A 26,484-nucleotide genomic window follows, 5' to 3' on the forward strand; every position below is an offset into this window, starting at 1 on the left:
GAATAGCTAAGACCCAGATGTCACACTTAAGTCTTAGACAGACACGTCAACACACCTGCTGTAATACCTGACTGGAGGTTCTGTCAGCAGAAGAACCTGCACATTCTGCAGGACCACAGCAGACTTTGACACAAGCTTTTACTGTTTTTTGGAGGGGAATTGAAAAGCTGAAAAGCTGAATAAGAGTGTGAAGCAGCAGTTTAATGGGGGCGTATGAATGTGTAACTGTGTCAGTGAGAGGGAGGCGTCGCTGCAGAATCGCATCTGAATTCAGCAAACATCGAAACATGATTTAAGATGCATGTGTTTTATGCCTGAAATCGTTTTACTTTTCTCGCAGCGTCCGGGCTTCTGGTTGGAAAACAAAAATAAATGTTGTTTGGGACATTTCTTATGTGTTTCTGAGGATCATTACCACAGATGCTGTTTGCATAAGTCTGTCAGGTGGTGATTTCCCACTGTGTGTGTGTGTGTGTGTGTGTGTTTCTATGTTTGAGTGGACAGCTCATCAGGTCCTATCTTGTTGCTCTTTTTATGTTTCGACTTGGAATTAGTTTAGCGTTCGTGCAGCGACTGTGTTGGTGGAGTGAGGGACTAGGGGATGTATTATGTCAATGAATGTTGGACCAGAGACGGGAGCATAAGTGTGTGTGTCAGGGCCAATGATGAACACAGGACTCAGCACAGAGTATCTGAGGCAATGAAATGAAGTGGATCAATAAAACACAAGGTTTGGCAACGAAACTGCTCTCACCACAATTACCTTTCAGCTTTTCTGTCTTCCCTTTGGCATTTATTCCTCACTTTCTCTCTATCGTTTGATAGATCTGCCTGGAATTTCTTTCAGCATTTGAACTTGCCACCAGTCCCGTTTCTTTAGCGACAGATGCTATAGATGCAGATGCTGAATTGAGCCACGTACAGACATTTATAAAACTGATAAAAATGATTTGCAGAAAGAAAATGTATTTTTTTACCTAATAGCTGGGGTTAGAAAATATGTGGTATTTATTGTGTAGCCGTAAAATCTTTTCCTGGTTTCATGTCTTGATGGTCCAGACTCAAGGTTGGAAACTGATTTTTAATGTAAAACCAGGATGGGTGTGATAGCTGAAAGCCATCACCCCTGTCTGAGTGACAGCGTTGAACAATTTAGAAATGGAAACACATGAAAGTAAAAAAACCTTCAATTGCAGTTCCAAAAATGGCGGCTGGAAACAACAAGAGTTGGAACCGTGTTTCTAGCTGTGTCTCTAGCATTTAGGACTAGTGGCGTGTCAAAAACATATGGAAGAATCCAGGATAATAATAATAACAATAAGTGTAAGTGTGTAAAAGAGCGTAATAACTTACAGTCACTTGTGCGTCACTTTCGATAAAAGCGTCTGCTAAACGACTAAAGTGTAAAATAATGGAAATCAGTCAAGTTTCCATCCAACTGTATCACAGATTTTCAAGAACTTCTGCAAAAAATGCGTTTTCGATCACGAAAGACACAATGTGATTAAAAGAAGAAACGACCAAAAAAAAAAAAAGATCATTTGTAACCCAGTTATCACGTTTCCACATCGCTCCACAGATCTGATGGCTGCAGTTTTCACTAGTTTGCTTTTATCACTAGGACAAAGATCAACCAATTGCAAATGTTTATTTGTGATATTTCGAAGGGTTTATGCTCTTTAGTGTGCAAGATGAATAGTGAATATTAATAATTTTCTTTATTTTCCCAAAGATCCCGTAAAGTTTGTGCAACACTGCATGTTTCTTTGTTCAAAGATGCAATGATGATGATGATAAATACATTTACAAACCAAATGAAACTAATTCCTCATATCTGAGAAGTAGGAAGTTTTTTTCTCATTTCCTTATTAATTCTCCCCTGATTGATTATTCATTTACTTTAATATTTGACATCAAAGGTTTTGCTAAAAGACCACTGACATCCCCCCCCACTGTATCTATAACCATCTAGCGCAGTCTGTAAATCTGGTGCACATGCAGACAGGTGAAGAATAGAAACTGGAAGCCATGAAAACTGTCAGTGAGATGAAGAAAGAAAGAAAAAGCTGCATGTTCGGGTAAGAGACACAGAGGCAGCGTTGCTTGAAATTACGCGATTTATTAACTCACCTTCTGCAGCTCAACACTGGTTATCACATATTATCACTCAGTGTTCTTACACATGAGAAACCCAAAGAAAGAAACCATCATCCACTTTGGTTGGAAATTGAAAGTAAAGCAGCAGAAATAAAAAATTCCACATTCACGCTGCGGGTTTTGTCTTCAGCTGCACTGTTTGTTCCCTCTCTAGAGTCTAATACAAAGAACTTTGTGTAAACCTTCATTTGACTTAAACAGGTACGACTGCCTTCATTTCCATGGCTCATTAAAGTAAAATGGAAACCTCTGATTGAAGGTGTTGTACTGTGGCTCTTTGCTCCTGGTGTTTCACAATAAGATGCAACCGCGAAAGCCAGTGATTTCATTTAAAGTTTTATGAAACAAAGTTTAAACTGTGCATTGTGATCAAGACAAAAGCATATAAAGGCTAATATCTTACCTGACAGAGAAGTCATATGAGCAGGACGCCAACACCATCGGACTAAAGGGGGAAAACTGCAGGAAACAGAAAATAACAAATCAGGAAAGTGATGCTGGATTTTACTCCCAAATACTGTGAATGAGGGTGACCGTAACCCAGGTAACCAGGGAACGTGCTGTATTTCTGATTACGTCTGCAGAACATCAGTAATCACATTTCTGGAAGTTTGCCTTGAGGATTTAAACCGTAGAACAGTGTAAAACGCTGCTTCCTGGTTTTCTTTGTGACTGTGCAGGAGCAGACAACACAGTAAAAAGATTAAATCATTACAAAGTGCCTTCGAAATGTAACAAATACATGGTAGAAACCAACTTAATCGGGCTTCTACAACCACTTTGACTTAGTTAGAAACTTTTGTCATGATTGTGCGAACCAGATTTCTGGTTTAGATAAAAATGGCTTTTTTTATTCATGTTTCATACGTGTGGAAAATAACATGTCAAGCTCCAATTCTATGAAGAAAATAATGTAAACGTGCAATGGTAGCAACCAGTTATGATAAATGTTTTACTACAGTCTGTGGTTCCCATCTGCCATTTTCTGAAAACGTTTAACTTAAAGTTTAAGGTAAAAATAAAAGAAACCAGCCACAAGCGAAAACAGATTGTAAACTGAACCAGAAGTTGAGCTACTTTAATACTTAAATACTTCGTTCTATTTCAGCACCTTATCTGACCAAGTTTGACATTGTAGTAGTATTAGTACACATGTACAGTGCCTGGCAAAAGTATTTATACCCTTTGAAACTTTCCACATTTTGTCACATTACAACCACAAACATAAATGTATTGTATTGGGATTTTATGTGATAGACCAACACAAAGTGGCACATAATTGTGAAGGGAAAGGAAAATCATAATGGTAATTGTGGTGAAAATTTGTATTTCGCCCCCAAGTCAATACTTTGTAAAACCACTTTTTGCTGCAATTAATGCTGCAAGTCTTTTGGGCTTTGTCTCTACCAGCTTTGCACATCTACAGCAGAGAGTGAAACTTTTGCACATTCTTCTTTGTAAAATAGCTCAGGCTCAGTCAGACTGGATGAAAAGGGTCTGTGAACAGTAATTTTCATGTCTTTCCACAGATTCTTAATTGGATTCAGGTCTGGACGTTGACTGGCTCATTCTAACACATGAATATGCTTTGATCTCAACTCTGAGCAGCTTCCCTGTCCCTGCTGAAGAAAAGCATCCTCACAACATGATGCTGCCACCACCATGTTTCACAGTGAGGATGGTGAGTTCAGGGTGATGTGCAGTGTTAGGTTTCAGTTTGGTCTCATCTGACCAGAGCATCTTCTTCCACTTGGACCTCTTATGTCTTTATCTCCACAATGGCTTTTGTTCTTGTCACTCTTCCATAAAGACCAGATTTGTGGACTGCACGGCTAATAGTTGTCCCGTGGACAGATTCTCCCACCTGAGCTGTGGATCTCTGCAGCTCCTCCACAGTTACCATGGGCCTCTTGGCTGCTTCTCTGATTAATGCTCTCCTTGTCCGGCCTGTCAGTTAAGGTGGTCGGTTTCATGATGCTGTTTGATAACTAATGTTCTCTAACAAACCTCTGAAGGCTTCACAGAACAGCTGGATTTATACTCAAGTTAAATTACACACAGGTGGACTCTAGTTACTAAGTAGGTGACTTCTGAAGGCAACTGGTTCCACTGGATTTTAGTTAGTGGTATCAGAGTAAAGGGCAGAACTATTTATCATTTTCCTTTCAATTCCCAATTATGTTCCACTTTGTGTTGGTCTGTCACCTAAAATCCCAACAAAACACATCTATGATTGAGGTTATAACGTGACAAAATTTGGAAAAGTTAAGTACTTTTTCACGGCACCGTAGCACACTGCCATCAAAACGTTGGTTTCAGTGCACAGACGCCTGCAGGTTCATGTGTTTCAGAGGGATCATTGTGCTGCCAGTTCCTTTTTCCACGAGATGTTTATCCCACCTTTTGTAATCCTACAGCTGCAGACAACATCCAACCATCATGTGACACAGTGTGGTCTAGCTGTCATTTGATTAAAATGTCATGTGGTGAAGCCTTTTGTAGACGCAGATGTTTTATTCTGTACTTTCCTGTTGAACTGGACTTTGTGTGTTTGGTTGCATCTGCTTTAGTTGTGTTAGTCCTTGTGTTCATGTTTTCTCTTTTGTTGTGTGGTTTCTGTGATTTGATGTAACAGGAAATTAAAAAGATAGAGTCTTTTTACAGTCACATATACAAACATGAGCCCTGACTGACAGAAGAAAAGCTTCATTAGTCATTACAATAGTAGTTTGGAATTTTTTGGAATGACTATGACACATCAGGAGCTGTAGAAGAACTACTCATTCTCATTACTGACCAGGAAAAACCAATGTTAAAGTACATTCCTAGTGTTATGTGATGGTGTAGTGTGTTATGTATTATTAGGAGACATATGTTGCATCACTTATCATTTTACAGGGAGGTGTTGTTCAGTCAGACTCACAGAAGTGGCTGCTGTTCAGAGATGTTCACTTGTCTTTTTTCTGAGCAAGGTTCACCCTACTGACCAATCTGAAATTGTTAACAGTCCCATTTTTACCTGGGACCAGCACCAAGGTGGCCCCTGGTGGCTGGGCAGGACCACACCTGGTGAGTTTGGGATTCGAACCCGCGGCCTTCTGCATTCCAACCCGAGGCTCTATCCATTGAGCTACCATAGACTAAACTGCATATTGTAGCTTTTAAGTAAAATTACTAGTATCATCTTACATATAAGTAATAGTAATAAGTACTATCTCCAAAATACATAAATGTAAATGTAACACGCTGGTTGTCCCTCATCTTACGAAACGATGTGAACGACAGGAAAAAAGTCATCAAAGTGAAAACACAGCTTGAGGCAGGTGTAGCAGAGATTCCAGCCCCTTTATTTCTGCTCAGCAGTCAGCGGGTTATGCAGAAACAGGAGGACTGAGAAGCGTCCGCACAGAGTCATTTCGCCGACTTGTCAGCGAAGCACTCGTTCAATTAATTTGCTCCTTCATTTGTTCCCCCGCTCTGCTTCTGACAGCTTCACCTTCCTCATCACTCTCAGCCACGTTTTACACCTTTCTCACTGCTACCGTCTCCGTCTTCCTCTTCGTTTTCCTCTTAGTCAGCTGCTGACCGTAATCAAATGACCGCAACCTGTTCAGCGGCTTTCGGCTTGTCCCTTTAGTGGTTGCCATAGCACAACGTGATCCCCCAGATGCCTATACAGTTTTTTTTAGGTGTAACTAAAAACTCGCTAACTTGATTAACATGTTCATTAGTACTTCAAAAATGTCATTTTTCCTTCAGTTACATTTGTGTAAAGCTGGAGCTTTGAATTCTTTGCTTCCTGTGATGCAGCTTATTAATGTCCTTTATTAGACAACACTCTGGTAAAAACTCCTTCAGTTAACAACACGGAGACCTTTTGGACATTTTGTCTTCAAACCCAAACGGAGACAACGCTGTGATACAATCAGGCTCCTTCAGATACACACAGAAGAAGAATTATATAAGTAGATTATCCCAGAATAGAACACCTTACATCTATTAAACTGATTCCAGAAAGGGATTGTGACCCCCACTGCCATTGGGTAGAACACGCTTTAAACTTCAGTACTGACATCTGCTGAGCAGCAACATTTGGCATCAACACGACCTGTAGCCTAAAGGTCAGGACGCCTAACACATCACCACCACAAACGCTCTGACACAGAGCGCTCAGATCAACACGGTTACCTGCAGATGAGCAGGACGGAGCAGGTGTGATGTAAACAGGCTGGAGCCTCTATATCAAGGATAAAGTGTTTAATATTTATTTTATATTTAAATGACTCTAAGAATCCAATCTTTGTTATTCAGTGTTGAAGCCGCTGTTTCATGTGTAAGAGACTAGTTGTTATTTGAGCTGTTTACTAAAAAAAGATCAAGAGCAGTTCTTCACCTTTGCCGTCTACAGCTTTAGATCAAATAACCAAAAAAAGCTGCATGTAGGATGTGTCAAATCTGCATCTGGTTCCCAGGAGCTACCTGATCCAATACTGAAAGTCCCGGTTCATAAATTATGTATGTGATCTAAATAAAAGAATAATTAAGAAAAATGTGTCTCTGACTGACATGTCAGGAAGCTGTAGACAGTGATCAGACGATCTAAAAAAACCCCACAAACTATGACAAACAACAGCCCTTCAACACCACTTAAACTGCCATATAGCATGTTTCTGGACTCCGACTGTGGATCTGTGTACAGCTGCTGAGTGTTTGCTGTGCAGAAAAGCGTTTAGGTTAATAAAGCTGCAGCAAGGGCACAATGCCAGAGATAGAAACTGATATTGCTGCAACATGCACATCGCTTAACTCTTGCTGCGCATTTAAGTCAAAAAATGAGCTACACTGTACATTTGTTAGGTTAGAATAAAACTGTCGTTAAGTAAACTGTTAAAGTGCCAAAACTACCAAATTAAAACCCAAGTTACAAAAAAGCTAAATGTTAGCTCTAATATTTTGTAAGCTCGACTTGCCAGTCGGATGGAAAGTGACTCTTTCAGCTTGTTTTTATCTGTTTGTCTGCTGATCATGAATCCTCTCACCTCCTTTCTGCTCCGTCCGGCAAATCAATACAATCTGACAGATTTGCAAACCCTGATAAACACACACACACACACACACACACACACACACACACTCAGATCAACTGGTGACACCTGTCCTGAAAAACTCTGCTTGCCTGAGTGACCCCAAGAGAGTGTGAGTACAGTGCGAACATCTGCGTGTGTGACATAATCTGTGAAACTGGGACGTTTTTGGAAGCTCCTCTGCAGCTGTCTGCTCTCACACACACACACACACACACACGTGAGAGTGTGTGCGTGGTCTTATTAGGTCCATTTAAGTGGGTGTTTTGATGCTGTCATGCTCTGCACTGCATCTTCTGCACACACACACATTTTCACTCAGTTCTGAGGACAATATGTTGTTACATGACATTTGTTGGAGCATATGAAGGCCTGTGTGTGTGTGTGTGTGTGTGTGTGTACCTTAACTCTACGGATGGCGTAGGTGTGGCCCAGCAGTCGATTGACAGGTTGCCGTACGTTCCTCAGGTCCCACACACACACGCTGCAGTCTACAGAGCCCGTTGCCAAAATATTCTGCAAACAGAGGAAAACACAGAAACTTTACAATAAGAAAATGTTAATAAATCAAAGATGAAAGTGAAATAAAGCAGCTTACACTAAAACATTTTAATTCAAATGTTTTTTTTAAGTAAAAACCAACCAAATTTAAATTTAAAATCTTATTTAAAAGATATTTGGATTAATACTTAAAGTAAATCCAGTCTTAATTGTAATCGAACCCCGAACCCAGAAAATCCAACTATGCAGCTGAGTGTGTTACCTGGTCATATTTGCACCAATCACAGCTAAGAATCTCCGCCTTGTGTGCTGGGATGGCCAATCGACATGCTGCACACTTCACGTCCCAGACTCTGAGCGTCCCATCACCTGGGACAGAGATAGGACAGAGAATTACCCAGCATGCCCGGTCTGAGCACAGCTGGTGACCTCTGCGCTGCTCACTGGCACTCGAGATGTGCAAAAGGTGGTCGTGTGAAAAGAGATTTACGGGCCGATACAGGGGCAGAGGCAGAGAAGATGTCTAGATGTGGATTTATAGAGCAGCAATTACTACGGTTTGTACATCTACAGTGTGACAGATTTCAGATCTCAGATCAGGTTCCGGCAGGTTCATATGCAGAATCTCTCCACTCATGGACAATTGCGTTGTGTCCCAGTACACAACTCTGTCATGAGCTGGACCAACACAGGCAAATAAAAAGCAGCCAGCACCGTCAGAAAGCTGCACAGAGCTTCAACACAGAAATAATCAAAATATATACACACATCCCTGAATATGTTTATTATTTAATATTTGTAATATATTAAAATACAACCCTAAACCTGTTATTATGCACTTTCCTTCTATTACAGTAACTGTTGTTCCTGACAAGTGAGCAGAGACTGTGAAGCTTGAGACAGAAGGAAAAAATATAACGAAGGCAGATGAAGAGAGACAGAAGAAAAAAAGAGGTTAATTGAGGGGAAGGCAACTGTGTCTTCAGTTCCTTCAGACGTCAGGACATATTTTACTGGGAGTGTGTGTGTGTGTGTGTGTGTTTAATGGGCAGAGGCTGAGGGTCTGGCAACACACTGCGACAATCATCACATAAAACCTTTACACTCTGCTCCTCCCTCTTTCTCCTGATTCATTTCACAGCCCACAGGTTCTGAGAAGTTCATTCAGACTCTGCAGTTGTTCCTGCTTTCAGTCGTAATCAGAGCCAAGTGTTGGGTTTGCTTCATAAAGAGCTGAGGGATGGAAGCTGTTTACCGACAGCAGAAATTAAAGGGCAAAACCTTTCTGCAATTTTCTTAACCACTTCTGGGGAACAATGAAGCTACACGTTGTTGGTTGTGTGGCTGTCATTTGTCTACTTGCAGCTTTGTGTGGCCGTGAATTGATGATTAAGCAGATCGACACGTAGAAATGTACAGTTACAGCATGTACGTTTTTCTGGTCTCTCATCCTGCCTTTGTCTCTTCATGGCTTTTTTGTCTCATTTGTTTCAGTTTTGCACCACATTACAAAGATAAACCGCACTCTGCATTAAACCTATTTGTAAAAATCCCAAACTAATGTTTTATTGACATTTAAATATAAACTTTAGTGTGATGCAAAGACGCTGAGGGGAGGGGCCACCGAAGAGTTAATCTGCAAGATGCAAATGAAATAAACCAGCCCAACAGGCTTATGAGGCTCTTCAGAAACGACGTCACCTGAAGTCACCGTGAGGCTGACAGCAGAATAGTTTGGACTGGGAGCTCAGTGAGGAAGAGGAAGGCCTGAAGATTCCGTGTGTGTTGCAGGGAAGAGATTAAAGAGTTTACAGAGGGAACTTCTTCCCGGCTTCTCCTCATGTTTACTGACCACAAGATTAATCCTCTCCTTCAGTTTCCTCTTCATCTTCTTCACTCTCTCCACCTCCACTTTAATCCCAACGCTGGATTAAAACACCCAACACACCCACCCAACAGCGTCTCCTCCTGACCACATCCTCCCGCTCTTCATCGATTTATCCATTTTAACCCTTCACAATCTTTAATTTATTCCTCCCTGTTCCTCTCGTCCTCGCTCACGAAATCCAATTCTCAGCAGTGTGCTGGAAGCTCCTCTGGCACCGGCAAGTGAAAAACATGCCAGCTAGATGTGTGTGTGCAGCAGCACAACAGTTCAATATTTAGTGTTTCTTTTTAAGCTTTTTACTGATGTTAGACTGTAAAAAGATCCCAAAGAAATAATCCTGACCTCTTCACAGCTGTTTTTGTCTCAGAAATAAAACCAACAGTGTGAACATATAGTCTGTCAGTTATCATTAACTGTACATGAGCGACACTAATGTCACATAGTAAATTTTGTATTAATGTCATTTTCTACAGCAGTGTGTCCATCAGTGCAACAGAGCGTAGCTCATCCAATCGCTGCCGAGTTTGTGGTTTTTTTAACGTCAGGAAAACTCATCATTGAATGGACTTCAGTAACCAAGCTATGGTCCGTTGTCTTCTGTAGATGTTTTCTGTCCTGAAACCAAGAAACTTGCTTTGTGTGATCGGTAGTGGGCTCGAGAAACTGGATTTCCTAAGGTAGGATTCTCATGGAGAACCGTGTTTCTTCAGTGTTGTGAATTTATGAAACCAGGCGTCTAATCAGCTCCACAAGTTCAAACGAGCAAGACAAATGTCTGCAGGCGCGAAGGCAGGAGAGTATTTGGACAAAATCAAAAAGGAAACAGTTTCTTAATGATAAAAGTGATAAAAGATGAAGTTACTTAGTTAAAAATTGGATCCTGACTGATGTGATACACAGAAGTACTGCTGAGCTTTTGTAACAACACCTCTCACCCACACACATCGCTGTCAAATCATGTGAAAACTCTTAATTATAAATGATGCTGAGGCCAATATTTATTTTGTTTACACTCGATGTGCCTCCTTCCTCAGAACAGCAAATCCCTTCACTGATTGGCTCGTATCGATCCGTTCTGACCAATCAAGTGCAGCAACCCTCATCTACGGCACCATTAGCTCCTATGGCAGCAGCACAGACGCTGATTCAGTTACATCCTGCACAAATAGATGCAAAAATGTTTCTCAGAACATTTTAAAGCAGTGCTGCACAGGCTGGTATTCAACTGAATCTAAAATCCCTGGTTTCTGGAAATACGCTACTGGTCTGTGTTGCTCATAGCATCCGTTCCCTAGTGAGGAGAGGAACTCCTCTCCCTTTTCAAGCACTTTAATGAAATGTTTGCATTTTCCTCCTTTCACCCAACACCCAGAGTTGAGGCTGAATGTGATCACAGCGAACGTGTGGGTGACTGTAGCAAAAAGGGTTGAAATAAGAAGCCAGAGAGCTGCACGCACACAGATTAACATGATTGTTTTCACTGGCTGATGAAGCAGAGATCAGCCACCTCTGAAGCTTATCTATAATCCCACCACCACGGGGACTGTATCACAGGTTTGAAAACAAATGGGCGCGCAGCTGCATTGTGTTCCAGCAGGGAGCAGTTGGCAGGGCAGACGTGTTGTGGGCCACAAACGACCAGAGGAATTACACATAAAGACGTCACGCTTCTTTTATGCGAGATCACTTTTCACTGCAGCCACGCACGGAAAAAAAGGCAAGAACAAGCTCCACAAATTCACGCATTAGACAAATATACAGATACATAGAATATCTGTGTACAATGTATATTTACAGAATGTTTTTGAGGTAATGTTAATATACAGAACTTGTCCTTACATTAATACGATTATGAGATTATGCGTTAGTAGTAACTGAAGTTACATAAACTGAAAGTTAAATATTTGCCTCTGAAATAGTTTAGTCAAAGTATGAAGTTGCAGCAAAAGGACAACTCAAGCACAAATCCTTTAAGTTGTCCCTAAGTGCAGCACATGAAGCTACAGTTACTTCCAACGTGTGGCACTGTTTAAATACGTGACAATCATCACCAAACCGTAACAGAGGGTTTTTTCCCCACAATAAAACTTGCCCGTCTTACATAACAGCTCTCTTATAACCACACTTTCCTGCCCTGTTCCTACCCAAAACACACACACAGGGACTAAGAAGCTGTGGTTAAATAACAAAACTACTGGACAGGAAGGAGTTCTGCTGCAGTTTAGTGAAGCTCTGATTTGTTGCAGAGCTCAGAGAAACACTGGCTGCACCACAAACAACACAGGAGGAGATATGGAGGCCAGACCGAAAGGCAGTTCTCATCTCCTGCTGATGCTGGAGGTGGGAATCTTGTGTGGCACTGAAGCGAACTGAGGGGATAGAGAGCAGGAAGGAGAAGGCCGATATGAGGAGCATGGGAAACCCCGATAAGTGTATCACGATGAGACGTCATCTGCCCCCTGCTTCTCCTTCATCTCTTCCTTTCTTACTGTAGCCTCTCCTGGTAACCAGAGGGGAAGCCTCCACAGGGAGATAAGGCAGCAATTCTCCACCGCACACTAATTCCAGCTAGTCCTGTTTAACAACTCATTATCATCCATCCATAAAACCCTCGAGAATAACAGAAAGCGTTCAGACACATGTGGGTTCGCAGCTACAGTGAAAAAAAACTACTGTGTGATGTAGTTTCTCTCCTGTGACTGAATGTTTTTAACATGTTCTCATGGAAAACAGCTCAACTTTGACGATTAAAACCAAAGGATTTGTGTTTAGAATAAAATCAACTATTTTTTTTTTTAGGTTAACATGCACATCTTCACCCAGGAGCCGACAGAACCAGACGATGACTCAAAGTGGATCTGATGTAACTTCTTAATGCATCTGCACAAACAGGTAAAGTAAAGAGCGTCGTGCTGGTCTGTGGCAAATTCGCAGGAATTTCCTTGTGTTGATTTTAAAATGGCACGTCAGCAAAGCCACTGTGCAGTTGTGAGCTGATGACCTTGTGTAAGAAATACATACGGATTCATTCAGTGTTTGGCCCCCAACACATTTGTTTCCCTATTTCTTCTGACCACAGTCTTCACTCGAGACTGAAGTAAATTCCTGCAGGGTGACAAAGTTCAGCGACCGCAGTTTAAACAGACCATCGATGCATCACGAAGCCAAAGTGAGCTACGGCACAGCCACAGCCAGGAAGATTTATTTCTAACTTTATCTGGGAAGGTCTGAATGAGCAGAGTTTTTTTTTACTTCTGTCCTTTACAGGGAACCGGTACAAGGTTATTTTCCTTTTCAGATCACATAGTGGTTACTAAACTACAGCACTGAGATCCATCCATACATCCATGTTCAGCATACAAGATCTTCACAACAACAAAAAGTGTCGGTCTTTGCTATGAAACTGAACTGAACTGTTATTTTGGTTGACTTGGCTGTTCCTTACTCTCTGTACAGACACATTCAGCAAACACTGACACTAGCTTCAAGCTTCACTTAGTGGGGGAAGAAACACTGTCCAACACAAGAAAAACCCAAACTGAATTGTAGTGTACAGTAAAACAGGTTGCACTTCTCACCTCACCTCTATCTGAAGTGAAACGACTCTGGACAGTGAATGAAAATGATCACAGCTTAAAGATTCCGCTCAGATCAGGCCTGCAGCACAGGGTCTCTACAGAGACGGGGGTCGTGATGAAAACACGAGCAGGTGAACAATGTGATCACTCTTCTGCAGTGGTTTTGGAGAGAAATTAGCTAGTTTACCACGCTGGTTGACTCACCACAAAGACTCTGTTGCCAAATTAGCAGGTTCTGGTCAACAGCATCCACTGACACTTGAAACTCAAATGGTCAGAAATGATTGTGACTGGTATCAGACAGGTGGCAGCATGACATGGCAGCATAGCACATTTAGGCCCAAAATCACCTGGTGAGGTTTAGGGAAAGATCACGGTTTACGTTTAAATAACTACTCACTATAAACCAATGTTGACCAACCAATGATTTGTCTAATGGAATCACCAAGATAATAACTGTGACTTCAGAACAAAGCAGTAAAACTACAACAAAGTCATCAATGCACAGGAAAATAAGAATTTCACACTCAACCAGTTCAACTGACCTGAGGCTTTGTCTACAACAACAACAACAACAACAAGAACAACAACAACAATCCTCCTTTTGTTGGGAACTTAGCACAGATTTAAATAATTTGGCCACGAACAAATAAATTAAATAGTTTTTTTATGATGTCACACCATCGATATGGCTGATCCCATATCACACAAAGCATATAAAGCTTCCGGTGGTTACAATTCAGAAAAGAGAAAGAATGAAAGGAAGAAATAATCAATAAATAATAACTTTCAAATCCAGTGATCGGATACAAGACACTTTTCCAAAGCGTTTGGATAAAAGACGTGTTTACTTTAAAGAGCATTTTAAAGTGGACACATCTTTCCCACAAAGCCATTTTGTCAGGGTGCTTCCTCCATAAACCCTGGTGTTTGTTGCAGAGAGAGGAGGGTTAGAACACATGCTGTGCTAAAGTTTCCCTCAGGCCACAACACTCACACACAGCCAAAGCTCACTGAAGCGAATCATAACACAAATATGACAATGTGTATTTGCGTGTGTGCGTGTGAACAGTGAACCTTTGTGTGTGACGTACCTGCTATCAGTTATTTAAGCAGACGCTACCAGGTACCAGGAACAAACACACACACATGATTAACAGGATTGTGTGTGTCTCTGTGTCCTGTACAAACATCATTTAGCTGGTGAGCACGTTCTGATCTCACACACACACACACACACACACACACACACACACACACACAGCACTACTGCTGGGGGATGGAAAGACAGTTCAGGCTCAGTTACACATTTAAAGCTTGACACTAATTAAAAGTTTAACAAATGAATAACAAAGAAAATGTGGTTAAAATAAACGACGTTATTTGTCTGAAGCTGTGTGTAGGTTACACACAAGTGTTATTATTTGAAGATGTTCTAAAACTACACTAAATTCCTCTCAGCACACAAACACAATCACAGCGGCGACCGTTTCCACTTTGTGTCACCGGTGTGAAATTAAGTAACCAGGTGTTTTCTTCAGTGTCATGTAAACAGCCGTGCTCATAAATTGGTGGCGTTTCCTCTTCACTGGTACAAGCATGGTGACCCACCATGCCAACGAGACCCCCACCATGCTAACACCACACAGGGTCTGTACAAAGGGATCTGAGAACCGGTCTTGTTACTGCTGTGCCACAATTTCACTGCCTGTCCTACATCCACTACACTCCCTTTGTACTTTTTTACTTTACGTTGTAAAGAGGGGGGGGGGGGTTGGTCGCTCAGTGGTAGAGCACTGGGTTGGGAACCAGAAGGCCGCAGGTTCGAATTCCAAAAACGAAATTCTGAGAAATCAATTGGTTTTCTGATGGTTCCACAGCCGTTATGTTTTCAAACACCAACACACCTCCACACTTCGGTTTCAATCCTCCACCTCGGGCTTACTGTGGAATAACGAGGGAATACGCTGCTTTCTGACTTTTCTCCCTCTCACTCTCTGCGTGTATGTGTGTGTTCGTGTCACAGCAGAATGACAGCTCAGGGAAAGACAGAGGAAAAAAACACATGGAGCTGAATCACAACAGTCAGAATTTTAAAAGTCTGCAGGGAAAGTGACTTATTTACACTTCTACAAAGCACTTTGTGTTAAATAAATTGTAGGTGGACATTGTTTGAAAAATGAGCTGCATGTTTCTGTCTGGAGCCATAGTTGAGCACATGCAGAGTTGGTGAAAGCCAATTAGAAACCTGGTTATGTGTATACATGGCACAGGAATCCAGATTTCCCTGATCCTCTATACCCTGACCAGTGTTTCCCCTAGAAGATTTGGGAGCCTCAGTTAAAGCCATCTTAGATGTTCTTCTCCTAACAGGCTGTTTATGCTGATGGCATATACAGCAGAATATTCCTGCCAATCTTGCCAGTTATGAAAGACAAGAAGTTATTAAAGACAATGTATAATTGTGCTACTTTCATAATAATTGCTAAAAGCTGAATGACATCAAAATAAATTTAACACCTTTCTATTTAAAACTTTGTTTTAAATTTATGGGCCAACAAACTGGAACGTAACGTTTAGTCTGATATATCAGATTCAAAGCTAAACATCCCATCAGTGCAGCAGTCATGTTATTAGTTTGTTTTAATGTTTTAATCCTAATTTTTCATTCTTTTGCAAGCACTTTTCATTTAATTAGCGTAGCTGTTTTTATGCCTTTGATGGAATTAAACACAAAATAATCATTTAGAGATTTCATGGACCATTTCATTACTGGACTGTAGGTTTGTCAAGTGATGCAAAGCTACCTCCTCTTAAGCAGAGATAGATTCTTCGGTGCATATACAGTATTTCATGTTGTAAAAACGTAGCTTGACCGCACAGACAAATCAAACTTCCTGAGCAACTCCTCACAAACTGTCACTGTAGTGTGTATATAGATATAGTTCTGAAAATGTAGTTTCTATTTCTTTTTCACATTCTAATTAAAAGTGGTTGTTACCTGCAATTTGCACTTTTCTTCAAATCTCAGTCAAGATGTTTTAATTTCAACAGCTTGTGACAAATCAGGTGTGTCCGATGTAAAAGGCTAAATCACACAGTTAAATCCAAACTTCATACTGTATCTCATGCAGCATTTTATCCAATTACTTCTCTAAAGCTTTTCTGGCACAAACATTTATAATGACATGACTTAGTTCTGAGAGTGGGCTGTAGGCAGCTGTGTCATTCCAATAAATAGATTTACTGGAACAGATTTGGTATTGGCACACACTCAAAATCAAAGTGATTCAAAGCAGGATCTGGGCCAAAACAACTTGATTGATTCATGACTCGCTGCTCTCTGTAAAAAAAACCCAAGATGCATTAAACACAGTTACAGTAGGACAACACGTGCTTTTGACCGATCTTTACATTATTAGAGATAAAGAATTTGAGATCGTTGACTGTGTCCATGTGTCGGTGGTGCGGCAGTGTCTGCACGAGCTGCTGGCAGGTGGTTTATCAGATCAGATGTTAACATTGAAGGAAAGCAGCTGTAACAGCTCAGCACACAGTCAGTCCACATCCACAGTGGTGGTTTTATTATGGAGGTCAGTGCTCAGTAAATCATTTAGCTGCAGAGCTCCAGAGCTGCACTTATCTGATCTGAGCCCAGTGTGCTCACCGATCTAACAAGCCCCGAACGTCAGCAAACGCCACTTTACCTCTGAATCCTGCACTGAAACTGAATTTCAAATTAATCTTTATTTATTCATGACAGTGACAGTTGGGATACAAGATGACATTTTTAAAACAGGTGTGTTGAGTTAATCTGGATTTTATTTGGTAAATGTTTGTTTAGATTTAAAACAGTTTCATTTTCAATCTGAGGGATTAAACCGTGTAAAACACACTAAAGCTGCTAAAATAAAAAGTAATCAGCAGTTGATTCTTCACACTTCCAAAAACTTTAAAAATCACCTGAGCTGAACTTTGGACTGCTGGTTGTATAAAACAGAAATATTCAAGATTCAGAAAAGTAGTGTCTGAGCTGTTTCTATAGTTCCTCATTATAATCTGCACATTTTTTCCCTCCCTGTAAACCACTGACAGCTGTCTGTACATCCATGGGTACAAACAGCTAGTTCAGATACTTTTACTGCTGCCAATTAAAAGGCAGCTGTGCAGTCTGGTTTGAGTGAATAGAAAAATTGAACCTTAAACCCAAAATAACTCCCATGAGCAACAGGAACTTTACGTCTTCCTGGTTGTAAAATCTCATCAGAGATTTCCGCCCGCTCTCACAAACCAATTAACCCAAACTCATCAGGCAGCTCGTTTTAGCCAATCTGACTCCAGCTGGGTCTGATCAGAGAGCTGACGAGAGGAGCACAGCTTCACCCACGTGATAAAGTTAGCCGCCGTTCAAACACAAATACATAAGATAATCTCACCTCTCCCTCTGGGAACTAACTGACTCCGCAGTCTTCTGAATGAAGCTGATTCTTAAACTCACCTCCTCGATCAAGAGCAGGATGATGAGCTGCATCATAAGCACCAGCCAGTTGACTGCAGAGGGTTTTAATGCTTTACTATGTGGCCGGGAGACTGAAACAACATTTGGATGGTTATTTTTTTCCACAGACCACAGAGCTGCACGACGAGCGGCTGTTTAAACAGCGAAAACTCACACCTCTTACCGAGAAGTGATCATTTCAGCTTTCTCCACCGTCTCCACGTGTTAACGTATAAAGCTAGTTTGCTAATAACCATAAACATGCTATAACAAGAACTGCGTGTACAATAATGTCCAATAACAGTTCCCCCACTCCCAAGCAGCCCCTCCCTCTGCCAGTTGTACCTGCTCAGCAGTGAGAAAGAGATTCTCCACAGAGAGCAAAGAGGAGGACAGAGGGCCAGTGAGTAATAGTGAGGATTTCTAGGTATTTCATTAGGTAAACCTGTACAGTCTAATGCAATCTAAGTCTAAACTTTGTGTTTATTACACAAAGGTCATAGTGGTGGTTATTATTATTAAAATGATTATTATAATTAGACAAAACATTAGGAACAGCTCTTAACATAATGCACTACAGTACGACTCCACCAGCCGCTTTGAGCTTAAGACCGTCATATAATATTGCTGGAAAAAGCAACCTTCACCATATTCTGACTATATGTACACAACCTACGTGGTGTCATTTTTACTAAGACGGCTCATAAGACTAAAACGCGTTGCTTGTAGTCGCCTGCTGCAGAAACTACATATGATACATACAGTCTCCAACATCCTCTTTCAACTGAAAATACATAATTAAAACAACATGAAAAGGCTGTTTCTGCAATAAACAGGGATTTAGAATCCCTGCAGTGTGGTCTGACAATGAACGGACCCACACACACATACGCAGCAGAGGACACAGCAATAACACTACAACACTTCCACCTTGTGGTGAGAGTAGATAAATCACAGAAGACATCAAACTGACTAGAGTAAATCTAAATCAACGCTGAGGTCAATGTTGAATTCCTTACTAAATATTACGATTTAAAAAGGTCATTGTAATTATTTATTATTGGGCAGATTTTGTCAACAATTGTAAGTTTTCCACATTTTTCTGCATAGTGAGCTCTTTTAGTTTAAATACTTCAATTTAATGTTTTTGACAATACTTAAAAGTTTTGAATGCAGGATTTGTAATAAACTACTTTTCCATTGTGGTGTTGTAATATATCTGAACACTTCATCCACCGCTGCTGAAAACCCCTTGAAAAATGTGATGATTCAGCTCAAAGGTTTCATCCTTAAATTAAATATAAAGCAAATAAATACAAATGTAATCTGCACCACACAAGAATTCACTTCTATGTTTTAATACTTTACTTTTTATTCTCACTTTCTTTATTTTTCCTTCCCTAGATTTCACGGTTTTCATCACATAACGACAAATCTACAGCCTCTGTTTTCGCATGAACTCACCGGAGGCAGAAGCTAAGCACCCTGGGATGTGGGGTGACCAAGTAGTGCTATAGATGACCCCTTCATGACCCCTGAGTGTGGTGAGAGAATGGCTGAGAGCAGAGTCCCACTGGAGGAAAACACACAGACACATAAAAAAACTGTCAGACGAAGGAAAAGACAGAAACTAAGAGCGGAAGAGAAAGAAGAAGAAAACACAACAGCCAAAGAAACACTCACCACTTTAATCGTCTGATCCCAGGATCCAGAGACGATGAGGTTCTCTCCTCTCGTCTGACTCCAGTTGACAGAATACACCTTCACACACACACACACACCAAGCCACAAGTTCAAAAGTCACAATTCTGCATCCTAAACACAGACTTAAATATTTGACCCTGCTGTTGGTATAAGTGTGTGTTACCTCCTGTGTGTGTTCTCGGGCCACCCTCAGCGGAGCGCTGGGATTGGCTGTGTCCCACAGCTGCAGGCTGCCGTCTCCACCGGCAGCCACCAACACGTGCTCGTTGGCTTCACTCCACGTGACATCGAACAGACCATCACCCCAGTCCCAGCTGACACACAAACACACACATCAGTACACTGACTCAGTATTTCGCTCCTTTAGAGTGAAGTAAAAAAAACTCCTGGGACTGTGGCTGTTTTACAGATCATGATCTGATAATTATTGACACATTTGTCTGTGAGCAACATTTTGCTGTTGTTGGAGCTAATTTTACCTATTTCATACAATACATGACTGCAACTAATGATTATTTGATGATAAAATAATGTGTTTATTTTTTATTACCAAAGCTTTAGAAAATATCTGTCTCTGAAATGTAGTGGAGTACGAGTATAAATTAGCATTCAAAGAAAACACTCAAACCAATTACAATTACTTCAAAGACTTACTTGTTCAGAGTAACTATATTTAATTACACTCCACTACTGCAAAATGTGAAGACGGTGTTTAAAAACCAGTCGAGTAAAACTCGAGTAAATTCCAAGTTCAATTAATCTTTAAAATAAACAAAAATGCAAACAATGTAAACACTGGACTGGAAAAAAAAAATCAAAGTACCTTCTCAATAAAGAAATATCTGTTTCTGTCTCATCCAGGACCAACAGTGTTCCACAGCCTACAAACATTTTGGAGTTTACCATTAATCATACACATTTCTCAGATATTGACATATTATCTTGATTATACAACGAGAACCTTCATGACTGTAATGTACTGACCAGCTATCCCATAATACTGGGCAGCGGCGCAGGCCACTCTGTTGGGGATGAATGGAGACATTTCCACTGCATAGCCATGACGAGCCGGACTTCGAAACACCTTCACCATGATCAGCAGCAGCTACCTGCAGCTTGGCTGGGCCACCTGCTGGAAAAACCAAGGACTGTGTTAGACTGGAGGAGGTCAAGGAAGAAAGTCACTAAAGTTCAGCAAAGCAAAGTGTGAAAGTGGCAAAAGGAAACGATTTCACACAAATAATTAGCTTCTATACATATAGCGATTACTGGTTTCAAATAATGAACAAATAATGAAATATATGAAATACTATTAACAAGAGGTATTTAAAAAAAATTTGTATAGTTTCACTTGTAAAAGAGTATCTTGGGTAAAACACTGTATATTTACAATTAGAAACAAATAAAGCTGTAGTTCAATTCTGCTGCTGAATATTGGACAATATTGGACGCTGGACAACTTTTTAATAAGGAAAATACTGAGATCCTCTCAACACACATATAGTAATGAGACAATAGAAAACAAGATCAGCATCATTAGATTCAAGGCTGTAGGACAATAAATCCAAAATATTGCATTAAGTTAAAATCCTAATAGTCAAATTCAAATGATTCCAACAAAAACTTTTTGTCTTTCTCAGACTTTTTGTAAACTTAAATGAACTCGGTATAAACTTGTTAAACATTGAAAAAAAAAAGATTGTTCTGTTTTGTTCCAAGGAACTGGCATATGTACACGTCAAAAAATGTGTCAGGTCACTTTTTTGCATGTTAGTAATTTTTGTCACTTTTCTAGATTTATCTAGGCTTAACTTGGAGTTTTGGACTTTTAAAACCTTTTTTTTAATCCTGTTTTGTTACAAAAATGAAACTGTCTATGCAAAGAGCAGTAGCTACATATTACAGACGTCACTTGAAGGACCACAAAGAAAAAGGTGCAAATAAGCTTTGGTTTAGTTTTCAAATTTAACTTTATGCTGAGGTTTTATGTTCTAGTTTTCTCACAAATCTAATGGTGTTTTGAAGCCTTTACACTCCTGTTAATATACTGCTACACTGTAAAATAGTACAGACTTGACAAGTATACAGAAGTGTGTCATTAAAATCTAACTACTACATCCTCTTATTTTCACGCTTGATGCCTTTAAATCCAGTAATACGTTTCTCAAATGCTTTATCATGACACTGTACAGCTGGCTGTGAGTTACAGACGTCAAAAATAAAGTAATATAGAAACATTAAAAACGGGGCTAACCGGCAAATAACGATGTGTCGGGCCACACACGGATATAAAACGAACTTCAGAGTTTCACTTCAGATGAAAACGTGAAAATGTTTGAAATCCGCTTCATAAATGCAGAAATGAAGCCACTGAGCTGCGGTGCAGCAGCTGCTCTCTTCTTCACACTGACGGCTTCACAACTACTTCCGTGTTTTGATCAGCTGACCCGCTCACCCGGAATAATCCCGTTTGATTTTGTACATCTCGCGAGATTTTCGTTGTAGGCGATTTTTACCTTAGCATGGAAGTCATTGCCTATAATATAAAATGCAGATAGGAGTAAAAATGCTTCCATTTTACGCCATTCATAAATGTATACATACTTTAAGTATTTTTACTTCATGTCCATCACACTTAGTAGGAAAATAACACACACTCTCTGTATATAACAGTTTCAGTTACTGTCCAGATGCAGATTGTTAAAAACTAATGCACTGATAAATGCCGACGCATATATTATGGTTGAAGCAGCTGTCGGTGCATAAAGTGGTTATAATCACCTCAACCATTACCTGCTGCTGTTTGATTTTCTTTGCAAATGACACCTGAACATTTTAGATTTCTTCAGAAAAGTTCGTCTTTACCAGGACAAATTGTTTTCATACTGGAGTACTGGTAATTTTGGATGTAAAGTAGTTTAGTGTGTGCAAAGAATATATAATGTAAATCTTTTAGGCAAGTACTGCAACTTTTACTTTTTATGGAGTTCTGCCAACTCAAAATGTACAAAGACACCTGCTGCTTTACATCTGTTTTTTGCCTGTTATTGTATGTGCAAGAAACATTCCAGCAACTTCCAAATTATTTTCGAACTTGGACAAAGTAGAACCAGGGAAGAAAAATACAAGGATTGATTCAATAAATAACGTACATATTTGAACTCTCTGAGTATTACATCTTGCATAGATACTGTATAGTATTTCTCATCACATCAGTCATATGTCTGACCAGTCAGCACCTCAGGTGTTTCTTCACCTACATATTAAGATAGATTATTGTCACATTTACTTCATTTGAAGCTATAATTCATATATAAAAAGACAAAATTGTATGGACAAGATTTTTATTTAAAACAGCATCGAGGCCATGGTGAGGAGAACCTCAGCTAAAGTTTTATAAAAAGGAAAATATGACTTTTTCTTTATATGAATTAAAATACAAGTCCACTAAATGAGTTCCATACAGTATTTATAAAAAATGTTAAATATAAAAAATTTGGGGGTTCACTAAAAATGAGTTGCACCGAACTCAGCCTCGTGTAGAAGCTGCTGTATCTTGGTTCTGACCCAAGACTGCTTTTCTGTACAGAGTCTTCTCATGGCAGGAGCCAAGCTGAGCAGAAACAGAGTGACGTCATCTCTGTGGTCCACGTGCCGGTCTCTGTGAGCCTCCCTGGCCTCCATCCTCCTCAGGTACTCCTCCAGCAGGCCGTCGCTCACCCTCCCCCTAATTCTGCTCGACCGAGGAGACACGAACTCACATTCGTCCTCATCATCTGTCTGGTCTAGACTTTCCCTCACCATAATATCCTGCTCTTCCATTTTCAGGGGATTCAGTCTGGAGGTGGCGCTGGATGGTGGTGGGCTACAGTGAGCCTGACGGTGCAGGGACGGCTGCAGGTCCAGTTGCAGGACAGGAGGCGGCGTCGGCTGATCCGTGGGCTGTGAGGGAGAGTGTGAAGAAGCTGAAATAAGAATACTGACCACTCTATCACCTCAAACAGTTCCTTCATACAGCAGCAGTGTCTGAGATCACCTCAGTCTTTGCCTCTTTGAGTCTGACAATGTCGCCACTGGCAGGAGACGGTCGCTTCCGCTGCCCGAAATCTGGAAAGGATGAGGACAATGTCGTAGTTGTCGTTTCGTCTGCCGCAGCGATTCCTAAAAACAGAGATACCACACATTAACCTTTTATCCCACAGCTGGAATCGAGCAGAACCACACAGAGAGAAGAATTCTTCATGGTCCCATGATGGGGGGCAGGGGGCACTAAGGGACATACTTGGTTTTTATCCACACTGTTGTTCATTCCAACATAACTGCAAAATTTGCTTGGTATGAGACAGTTATCAACCCTATGCTCCTTTGGACAACCAACCTGCTGACTGCTCAAATTCACAGATCTGTCATTCAGTTTCAGTCTTAGTTCCAGAATTGTCACCATCCCTTCTTGCAACCTTCATGTGCGTTTGAAGAATTTAAATGTTATACACCGTGAGACTTATTTTTGCCTTGTGAACCACAGCAACGCACAGAGACATTAGATCAAGGTAAGCATTAGTCCGTATGTTTGTTTCAGCTTGTATTATCACAAGTGTGCACACGTTTTCAACTTTCGTTCTGCAGTTCCAGTTTGAGGAGAAAACATGAACACAAATTTTACTTTTGACTTTCTAATTTGACCAATTATTCTTATTAACAATTTTGATTAGTGGAGCTTAAAATGCGAAGATTGCCTTATTTTCTTTGCTTTATTCAGTTGCAGTAAATCTCTGTGATGTGTGACTGTCAGGCTAAAAAATTAAATCATTTGATTTTCCTTGTTTTTCATCTTTTACTGCAGCTTACTGTAAAGAAATGTCCATAGTCTTATTATCTGTCCATTTTTCCTTTAATAAAATCTGGCATATTATTCAGCATTCTACACTGCACTTGACAACTGGGATATTGTGAACCCGAGACTTTGCCTAACCCACCTTTTTATTCAAAATGTTTACACATGTGACTCAATGTTATCTACAAACCGTAAGTCTCATCATCATCGCTGCGTGTTTCCGTGGTTGTGCTGCAGCCCAGCATCTCAGATGCATGTATCTGGGAGGGCTGCAGGTCCAGAGCCCAGCCATTGGTTCCTGCAGCTCTGGCGTCAATAAACGGGTTTAAAAAAGACAAAATGGCTGAATATCTCCACGGTCTGTAGTTGAGGAGCCCTATTCCACTCTCCCGTCTTTCCTTCTCCCGCTGTCTCTCCCTCCTGTGTTGGTCCCTCAGCGTCTTCCACTTCCTCCTGCATTCCGACTCTGATGAGGAAAACAATATGTTCACTTCAATGTGCAACAAATACTCAACTGACAACAACCACATCTCTTTTGAATCAAGTGCAAAATGTACAAAAGTGTAATTAGGGGATCTGTTGCATTTCTTTGTTGTACATCATAGTAAATTAAATTACTTTGAGCTGTTGGAAATTCATCGTCATTTTCCGATGCTTTTAGGGACAAAAATAAAATATTTGAGTTTAAACAATTTGTTACAGTTCTGCATCATTTTTAACTCCCTACTGTTTTCACACCAACAGACAAATAGAAAAACCTTCTCTGTTAACACAACATTGACTGCTTTTACTGTAAGACTGGAATCGCTTTGCGAAAAGACAGAAGAGTCTTTCGCATTTAGAGCATCTGCATCCACGTATGTGGTATTTGGCTATTTATAGTACTGCATTGGCTACAATTTTCCCTTTGAGTAAAATTGTAGAATCCACAAACTGCATGAAATTGTTATTATTATTATGTTTCTCATTGTCTATTTTATTACAAGATGGACCGTAATCATGTATTATTATATCATATGCTTTTAATAACATTTTTAGTGTTAGTACACATGATATAACAATAAATCCTAATTACACCCCTAATGACATTGATGAATGGCTGGATGAACTTTTTACTTTATTTATTTTATTATTGATGTTATTAAGCCTTTACAAATTTAGCTATCTTGGGACTCCCTATGTTAGAGCACAATTTGTTATAAACTACAGCACCCAGCACTTATGTAATGAGTCGTTTTACAAATTAAACTTTATATCTGTGAGCTGGATTTAAAGGATTTTTCAGTAGGAACTGATGTTTTCGTCCGCAGAGAGTCGGAACATATAAAGTCACGGACTCATATTATTTTGATCCTAACATCAAAGGATTTGTTAAAAATAAAAAAATAAATGGCTCTGATTGAACCGCGCTTCTCATCCATATGTAGCTGCTGTAACGAACGCGTTTCACCGTGTTTTCGCCAGTTGTTTCTTTCACAAACGGCACGAAAACTTGAGCGACTCACCGGGAACACCGACGATCTCCGCGACCTGCCTCCAAGCGTCGCTCCTCATGTTCAGGTCTCGGTAGGTCAGAGAGGTGGTGTCGTACAAGCTGGGGAAGCCGGATACAGCCATGATCAATTTGTATTCCATTTTTGTAAGAAAACAGACTTCTGAAGCTGTGGTGGTGCAATACAGCGACAGGAGTAAGAAGTTAAAAAAAAAAAAAAAAAAAAAAAACATCCGTCTGATTCCGTTTCCGGTGTGAAGATACATCCACGCGATTGGTTCCTTCCCGCGCGCGTCAGACGTGATTTGAATACGTTGTTTTGAAATCACATGTAAAGTAATTGTAGTATTTTATTTATGTACTGTTGCCTGTTTTTTGTTGTTTTGTTGTTTTAAGTATAAGTACTTGCCGATAAAAGTACCTTCCTAAAAACAGATGTACTGTAGTAATTTACATTCCTACATAAATTGAAATCGGACAGTGGAGTAAAATGTAACTAGCTTCAAACCCTCTAAATACAATGACCTGCAAATCACTTGAAGACTATTTCAGATTAAAATAAAATATTCAATTTATAAATAGAAATGTATTTATTGATTTACTTGACTTACCAACACTAGTACCAACTCTTATGTAAAAGTATATGCTTTAAAAAGTGCTACCACAACTACAACTAAGGAGAAGAACTACTTCAGTTTCCCTCAAGTTGAACTACAGTACTAAAGTAAAGATTGAGTACAACACTACA

The 26,484-nt window shown here is 40.2% G+C and overlaps 2 protein-coding genes across 3 annotated transcripts in view; both read right to left on the reverse strand.

The window, feature by feature from the left end:
- The window catches only part of pex7 (peroxisomal biogenesis factor 7), a 36,809-nt gene extending 14,980 nt beyond the window's left edge, over positions 1–21,829 (reverse strand). The window contains exons 1-9 of one of the 2 annotated variants that reach the window (XM_067482082.1): positions 21,665–21,829; positions 20,395–20,539; positions 20,234–20,291; positions 19,574–19,724; positions 19,390–19,467; positions 19,171–19,279; positions 8,005–8,111; positions 7,644–7,757; positions 2,561–2,616 (exon numbers count right to left, since the gene is read on the reverse strand). In XM_067482082.1, coding sequence (XP_067338183.1) covers positions 2,561–2,616; positions 7,644–7,757; positions 8,005–8,111; positions 19,171–19,279; positions 19,390–19,467; positions 19,574–19,724; positions 20,234–20,291; positions 20,395–20,503 — 782 coding nt within the window. In that variant the 5' untranslated portion in view covers positions 20,504–20,539; positions 21,665–21,829. Of the gene's footprint in view, positions 1–2,560; positions 2,617–7,643; positions 7,758–8,004; positions 8,112–19,170; positions 19,280–19,389; positions 19,468–19,573; positions 19,725–20,233; positions 20,292–20,394; positions 20,543–21,664 lie in introns of both variants that reach the window. The other variant, XM_067482081.1, reaches the window with a different exon arrangement.
- A 908-nt stretch (positions 21,830–22,737) lies between these two features.
- LOC137103008 (uncharacterized) lies at positions 22,738–25,958 on the reverse strand. The gene is made up of 4 exons (XM_067482990.1): positions 25,750–25,958; positions 24,435–24,710; positions 23,447–23,571; positions 22,738–23,352 (listed from the first exon to the last, which is right to left on the reverse strand). The coding sequence occupies exons 1-4, from the start codon at positions 25,877–25,879 to the stop codon at positions 22,918–22,920; spliced, it is 966 nt and encodes a 321-aa protein (XP_067339091.1). The 5' UTR covers positions 25,880–25,958; the 3' UTR covers positions 22,738–22,917.
- Positions 25,959–26,484: the final 526 nt, after the last annotated feature.

Source organism: Channa argus, chromosome 17 (genome assembly GCF_033026475.1).
Source record: "Channa argus isolate prfri chromosome 17, Channa argus male v1.0, whole genome shotgun sequence".
In the NCBI taxonomy this organism is placed as follows: Eukaryota; Metazoa; Chordata; class Actinopteri; order Anabantiformes; family Channidae; genus Channa; species Channa argus.